At 36.0% G+C, this 8,234-nt stretch overlaps 1 protein-coding gene across 1 annotated transcript; it reads left to right on the forward strand.

The window, feature by feature from the left end:
* The first annotated feature begins 199 nt into the window (after nucleotides 1-199).
* LOC111366011 (110 kDa U5 small nuclear ribonucleoprotein component CLO) lies at nucleotides 200-7,739 on the forward strand. Its single transcript, XM_022986622.1, has 11 exons — nucleotides 200-347; nucleotides 1,266-2,022; nucleotides 3,579-3,647; nucleotides 3,763-4,956; nucleotides 5,131-5,229; nucleotides 5,324-5,482; nucleotides 5,661-5,746; nucleotides 5,823-6,021; nucleotides 6,320-6,430; nucleotides 6,565-6,771; nucleotides 7,390-7,739. The coding sequence occupies exons 2-11, from the start codon at nucleotides 1,279-1,281 to the stop codon at nucleotides 7,486-7,488; spliced, it is 2,967 nt and encodes a 988-aa protein (XP_022842390.1). The 5' UTR covers nucleotides 200-347; nucleotides 1,266-1,278; the 3' UTR covers nucleotides 7,489-7,739.
* Nucleotides 7,740-8,234: the final 495 nt, after the last annotated feature.

Genomic DNA, 8,234 nt, shown 5'->3' on the forward strand with positions numbered 1-8,234 from the left:
TAGGCCCATGAAGGATAAGCTGGGCCAATGGGCTGGAATCTACAAATGGATACACTATTTTGGCCCAATTACTTGAGGGACGTGGTCTACCCATATAACTGGTATATATCTTCAGTTACTAAATCGAAATTTGTGTTGAACTTTGGTGACCATTTGTGAAATTTTTGAAACATTTGGCCAAAGTCAATACGACGCCGTCCGCTTCATCGCTTCTAATCCACCGCCAGACTATACAATATAGTGGAAAAACCTCTCCCTCCATGCCCTCACGCAGCCCCTAAGCTCAAAGCACACTCTGGACGCCGCTCTGTATCTCGTTCACTGTTCTCACATCTCACTACATAAATGTAGATTCTTCTCTCTTCGGGCAATAGATTCTTATTATACGTAAAGCTCATTGTGTAAATTTTTGTGTGCGGTTGTTTACTTATATTTATTGATTCGTATTATTGTTCCTTCAAATTAACTATACAAAAATAATTTCTTCATTTTCTTTTTGCAATATGTGTTTGGACCTTAAATATTTTAGTAAAGAAGGTGTGCAATAGCCAATATTGATTTAAATTGTTTGAGAATGTAAATTCTTTAGTGTTTTTTTTTTCCTTTCAATATTTGGAGATGTATGCAATTATTTATCTTAAAATTTAGAAACAACAGACGTTATCTAAAAATGTCTTAAATTAAGTACATATATGCTGGTTAGTCTCAAAGTAAGTTCTGCATCTGGAGTTGAAATGCAATTTACTTGTCATTTCGAAGTAATTTTAACCCACTCTAACTAAATTAAAATTTTAGTTCCGTTGTTTATAGTAGTGTACTTTGACAGCTTGATAAAGCTGAAGACTTTAGTTTTTAATGCAATAATACAATATAAATTTGTTTGTGGCCTTACTGCTTTATATGATTTATTTATGTGTGTAATATATGTATATATTGGCTTAAAATTGTGAATCCTTTTTGTCATACTTTATGAGAAATTTTTGTTATTTGAACAAGAAATTTAAACGGGGGGTTATTAGAATGAATCCATATTGTTACTTCAGCGAGTCTCTTATCCATTCTGATTTTCTTCCCTTGTCCGAAAAAATCTCAAGCTTAAGCATGAGCTGTTTAGGTTTCTGAAAGCAATAATTTTATGTTGCAAGACGAGGGATTTCTCATTTTTGCTAAAATAATTAATTGACGCTGTTGCTTGGGCTGTATTTGATATATCACTAACTTGTAGATTTTGTAACCCATTCTCAATAAACATTACTTGATGGCAGATTTTGTGGGTCCATGGACGAGAGTTTATATGATGAGTTTGGTAACTACATTGGACCAGAAATCGAGTCTGACCAGGAGAGTGATAGGGAGGAGGAAGATGAGGAACTTGAGGAAAGAGCTGATGATGCGAGGCCCATGTCTGATGATGAGCACACTCCTGGGAAACCGAATGGTTGGCTGACAACTACTGATGATGTTGATATGGATAATCAAATCGTCCTCGCTGAGGACAAGAAGTACTACCCAACTGCTGAGGAGGTTTATGGTGAGGAAGTTGAGACGTTAGTCATGGATGAAGATGAGCAGCCGTTGGAGCAACCCATCATTAAACCTGTCAAGAATCTAAAGTTTGAGTTAGGGGTTAAGGACTCATCAACCTATGTATCAACACAGTTCCTTTTGGGTCTCATGTCAAATCCAACACTGGTTCGAAATGTTGCTTTGGTGGGCCACTTACATCATGGAAAGACAGTATTTATGGACATGTTGGTGGAGCAGACACATCATATTTCGACTTTTGATCAGGATAGTGAGAAGCATATGCGGTACACGGATACAAGGATAGATGAGCAGGAGAGGAAGATATCTATTAAGGCAGTTCCTATGTCGCTCGTTCTCGAGGATAGTTGTTCAAAATCTTACCTTTGCAACATCATGGATACTCCTGGTCATGTTAACTTTTCAGATGAAATGACTGCTGCTCTTAGGCTTGCTGATGGTGCAGTGTTAATTGTGGATGCTGCAGAAGGAGTAATGGTAAGATTTAATTCAGTTTATTTATCTGCATGCCTTGGTTTTTGTGTTGTGAGAACTGTGCGTACTTGTGGAAATGCTGCGCCTACTACTATGACTTCACATTTAGCAAGATTATCTGTAGTCTTGTGTCAAATCATGTACTCTATTAGCTGTATGTTGTAGTCAATTGAGAGCCTGCTTGTCTCCCATTATGGGAGAAAATCTAAAGTTTTGAATAGTATTTTTTGAAAAATGTGTGGTCGAAATTTAAAGAAACTTTATTGGTTTGTGTGTAGAATATTTTATTATGTGAACGTATGGTAAAAAATGTTACTATAGTAAACAATTTAATTTGTTAAAGGATGACAAACAGGGGCTCAATTGTGCCACCCTCCAGCATGCTTTTGCAGCCATCTCAACTATTAAGTTATTCATAAAACTGTACTATTTTACAATTTCTTGCAAGGGGAGTATTTTAACCTTAGTTTTTATGTAGTGAGAACAACAGGAATGCTACTACTAAGACTTCTTATTTAGCACATTCCGTGTGTCGTCTTGTGTCAAATCATGTGTTCTATTAGCCTTATCTTGCTGTAAATTGTATTTTGCTACCTATGGCTACTATTATGTAAGCAAATCTTTTTAAAAAGGGGCATTACTTCGAAATTTTTGCCAAAGGGCCTTTTTCTTAAAGAAGTGTACAATTACAAGTATACCACCTTGTTATAAAATGCTTACTTGACCAAGTAGACCTCTGTTCAACTCATTATTCTTCTTTTCGTTCTCTTTCTCGTGTCATTCTGCTATATCTTCAAATACACACCAAAACTCTAATAAAACCCTTGCCTTATTTCACTACCCTCCATAATCATCTTAGCTGTCGTGAAAAGATAGAACAAGGAGTTGAAAATGAAAGATGAAAAAATATTCTAGGACTAGTTTGTGTTACAAGTTGAAGAAGTTGATGAACTTCTTGAAAGAAGACTTCTGCCCATATTCTCTTTACTTTGGTGCTTCCAAGCAATTGCCTTCTTATTGTTTATTCATTTCACCCGTCTCAACCTTTATGGTGTTGATAGCTTTTTGCAAACTATCACAACAATTTGTTTACAGGGGAGTATTATAGAAAATGACATCCAAATTCGTGAGCTTTAAGATCTTGCCACCTTTGACAACACAGTGACAGCTACACAATTGAATGAATTTTTTTTTAATCATTTCGCCTACTTAAACCATAAAAACTGAAGTTATAGCTGACCTTTATCTTTCTGGATCCAAAGTGATAACAAGAAGTACACTTTGTTTAATTTGGCTTAAACTTTTCCTTGATATATTTCTGCTCCATTGCTGGGGAGTAAATTGGGAAAGGTCAGTCCAAACCATCTTGTCCTCCTTGAAAGCTGGTTTCGTTCATGTCAGGCACTGCACAGTGCCTATTAGCTGATATGCTACGTCTGTTTGATGTTTCACATATCAATTGTTTTTTAACAGTTTGTTAATGCTTTACAAGTGCCACCTGTAGTTTCATGATAAATGCAGGTGGATGGTTGATGTTAATAAATTTTCTGCTTCCACAGGTAAACACAGAGAGGGCTATTCGCCATGCAATTCAAGAGCGCCTTCCAATAGTTGTTGTGATTAACAAGGTAATTTTTTAATTCACCCAATGTTTTTGATGCTCATGGAGCTTTCCATGTGAAAATAATTGCATTCAGGGATCTTGTCTCTTTAATGTATACTCATTTAATATTTTATAAGCAGGTTGACAGGTTGATAACTGAACTGAAATTGCCCCCAAAGGATGCTTACCATAAGATAAGGCACACTATCGAAGTTATCAATAACCACATAACTGCTTCCTCTTCAACTGCTGGAAAGGTCCAAGTTGTTGATCCAGTTCTTGGAAATGTTTGTTTTGCGAGTGCCAGTGCAGGATGGTCTTTCACACTGCAGTCATTTGCGAAACTATATGTCAAACTCCATGGCATTCCTTTTGATGCTAATAAGTTTGCTTCTCGTCTTTGGGGTGATTATTACTTTGATCCTGATACCAGAAGTTTCAAGAAGAAACCACCTGCAACTGGAGTAGAAAGATCTTTTGTCCAGTTTGTGCTCGAACCTCTTTATAAAATCTACAGCCAAGTGATTGGAGAACATAAGAAGAGTGTGGAGGCAACTCTTTCAGAACTTGGAGTGACTCTCAGCAATGCAGCTTATCGGTTAAATGTTAGGCCTCTGCTTAGGTTGGCATGTAGTTCAGTTTTTGGGACTGCCACAGGTTTCACTGACATGCTAGTTCAACACATTCCATCTGCTAAAGCAGCAGCAGCACGGAAGATTGAGCATATATATACTGGGCCTAAGGATTCCACAATTTACCAGGCTATGGAAGATTGTGATCCTTCTGGTCCTCTAATGGTTAACGTGACCAAACTGTATCCTAAATCTGATTGCAGTGTTTTTGATGCTTTTGGTAGGGTGTACAGTGGTGAAATTATGACAGGTCAGACTGTAAAGGTTTTGGGAGAAGGCTATTCTCCAGATGATGAGGAGGACATGACCATGAAAGAAGTTACAAAACTATGGGTTTATCAAGCTCGTTATAGGATACCTGTAAGCAGAGCCCCTCCTGGTTCTTGGGTTCTCATTGAAGGTGTAGATGCTTCAATTATGAAAACAGCTACACTTTGTAATATGGAGTATGATGAGGATGTGTACATATTCCGACCCCTTCAATTCAACACTCTCCCTGTGGTGAAAACAGCTACCGAGCCTTTAAATCCAAGTGAGTTGCCAAAAATGGTGGAGGGTCTTAGGAAGATCAGTAAGAGCTATCCTTTAGCAATTACAAAGGTCGAAGAATCAGGAGAGCATACCATTTTAGGTACTGGAGAACTGTACCTGGATTCCATAATGAAGGATCTTAGGGAGCTTTACTCAGAAGTAGAAGTAAAGGTATTTGGAGTTTTTATCATTTGCATTGTAATTTAAAGTGAACATTCACACAATTTGTTTTTTTCCCCCAAAAAAATTTGTTTTGTGTATTTTAAACTGGACATTTGCCATCTCATTTTGATCTCTTCTAAATGCTTTTCCTTTTGCTTTGCACTTCTATATTGATCAATATAGGTTGCAGACCCTGTTGTATCATTCTGTGAAACGGTGGTTGAGTCCTCTTCTATGAAATGTTTTGCTGAAACGCCTAACAAGAAGAATAAGATTACCATGGTAAGAAAGTTATATGATGTACCGTTGATTTTGTAACAGTGAGAATGTACAGTTTAATTTAGATTTTCTGATTATTTAATGTGAATTACTCTAGATTGCTGAGCCACTGGAGAGAGGACTCGCTGAAGACATTGAGAATGGTGTGGTAAGCATTGACTGGCCTCGGAAAAAACTTGGGGACTTTTTCCAGACAAAATATGACTGGGATCTGCTTGCTGCAAGGTCCATTTGGGCATTTGGGCCCGATAAGCAGGTGATGTGATTGCTGGCTTTACCTATATTGTTTATATGTTATTTAAGGTTTTAGTCTTCAAATAACATCTTTAGTACGAATGGCTTCGATTCCTTTGTTTTTCCCTTCATTTTAGGTATTTGATTTCACTTGTCAAGATTAATCTTTCTGTTCAATATTGACACACACATATTTTTAGGGACCTAATATTCTATTAGATGACACTCTCTCAAGCGAAGTTGATAAGAGCTTGCTGAATGCCGTCAAAGATTCAATTGTTCAGGGGTAATGTAATCTATGAATTCTGGTTTGCTTCATGATTGATTTCTGCCTCCAGCAATGAGTAATATACTGTGGACAGATTCCAGTGGGGAGCTCGAGAAGGACCTCTCTGTGATGAGCCAATTAGAAATGTAAAGTTCAAAATAGTCGATGCAAAGATTGCACCTGAGCCATTGAATCGTGGAACTGGGCAGATCATTCCAACAGCCCGCCGTGTGGCTTATTCAGCTTTTCTCATGGCAACTCCTCGGCTGATGGAACCAGTGTACTATGTTGAGGTAATCGTTTTCCACAGGATAATATGTTGCACATTTCATCTAGAAACTATTCGAGGATTTATTGCATTTCCCATGCAATTTTGGTTTAACTAATTTTTTATTGCTTGTAATGATGGGTCCACCTTTATGTTTCTTTCGATGATTGACGTTTCTTTGCAATTGATTGCCATGTCGATTTTAGAACTTAACATCCTGTACAGTGAGAGAGGTTTTGAGGTTAAAATTTGCAACAGCACAATACTAGTGCTTTCTCCATCAAGTTTAAGTTACATTTGGACTTGGTGATTTGATATTTCAGATTCAAACACCAATAGATTGTGTCTCTGCCATATACACAGTCTTATCACGCAGGCGTGGGCATGTAACTGCAGATGTTCCACAACCAGGGACCCCGGCCTACATTGTTAAGGTTTGATTGCCCTAATTCAGTTCATACAGTGACTTCTCTGTGAATTTACATCCTTTTTTCCACTAGATATTTGCTTGAATATGTATTGCTTCAGAAATTATTTAATGATCTCTGTTTTTATGCATGAATTTCAGGCCTTTTTACCAGTCATTGAATCATTTGGTTTTGAGACAGACCTGAGGTATCATACCCAGGGCCAGGCATTTTGTCTCTCTGTATTTGATCACTGGGCAATTGTCCCTGGAGATCCCCTCGATAAGAGCATTGTATTACGACCACTGGAGCCAGCACCAATCCAACATTTGGCTCGAGAATTTATGGTCAAGACAAGGCGTCGTAAGGTATAATCTTGTCTCTATCCACTCTGCTCATAATGTTAAGATAATTTTATTTTTGCTGTCCACATTATTGGCTTCTTATTTTTGTTTGTCTCTAATTTAATACGTGATTGTGCTATTATGCTCTTTTATGAATTGAGTGAAGGGTCATAATTCCGCCAATCATTTCTTTTTGACCTGTAGTGGCATTTTTTGTTCTAACTTTCTGTTGAAGAGTATTAGAGCCGTTTGGCATAACTTTTGAAAAGTCAGAAGGAGCTTTTGAACTCAAGTGTTGCTTCTAGTTAAAAAGGGCTTTAAGCACTTTCTATATAGGGAGTTTTTTTAAAAATTAGTTTTCAAACAAAAATTAAGGTAGTTTCCTCCAAGTACTCTCTACCGGAAGTAAAAGTCATGCCAAATGGACTCTTAGTCAGTTTCACACACACACACACACACACACACACACACACACACACACACATATATATATGTATATATATATATATATTTTTTTTTATTTTGAGTTTAAGAGTGTTAACTTTCGGGCATGATCCCTAGCTGGAGGGCTCCAATGGTTTGAGCAAACACATCATTTGGTCATCGCTAACTTTTGTGTTGTTGAATTGGTTTTTTTGTCAGGGTATGTCTGAAGACGTAAGTATTAACAAATTCTTCGATGAGGCTATGGTGGTAGAATTAGCCCAACAAGCTGCTGATCTGCACCAGCAGATGCTGTAGTAGAGAAGGTAGTCCCAGATAGCCGAGAATAACATTCGAAGACTTGCACGCCTGTTTTTGTATTTTAAGGATTGTCTCTATTTAGTCACTGAATGGAATTATATGATCAATGCTTTCTGTCGAGTTTCAAATGCTTATAAAGCAGGTAGAGAACAGGTGACACTTGATTGGGGTCATGCCAAGCTAGTGTGAAGAATCCAAATTTACAATTAACTTTTTGGTCTGCTATAATATCACATATTATTTTTAAAGTGGCCTCTTGAATGTTATTAAAAAAAAAAATAATAAATAAATAAATTAATTAAAAATAAAATTAAAAAAAAATAAAAAATAAAATAAAATATATATATATATTAAATCATCACTATTGACTTTAATTATTTTTGAAAAAGTTATAGTTGAACACGTATATAGATCGAATAATCAAGTAAAAAGTTTGGGAAAAAAATTATTAACTTTTTTAATGTAAAATAATTATTTTATGGATTTTTAATACACCGACATTATTTATTTATTTATTTTTGGTAATAGTACGATGCTGTAAATAACAAAATGGAATGCATTTAACTATAAATACATTATTATACGATATTATGAAATTCAGAAATTGTATAAATTATTAAATAAAAAAGTAAACATTATAGTAACAAATAAGTTTACAATGTTAATATTTATAGACAAATACTTGGTTAGAATTAGCTTAAAAATTTTAGTTGTCTTTCTAAAAATAATTTTCAAGCAATAAT

Source organism: Olea europaea, chromosome 17 (genome assembly GCF_002742605.1).
Source record: "Olea europaea var. sylvestris chromosome 17, O_europaea_v1, whole genome shotgun sequence".
NCBI lineage: Eukaryota > Viridiplantae > Streptophyta > Magnoliopsida > Lamiales > Oleaceae > Olea > Olea europaea.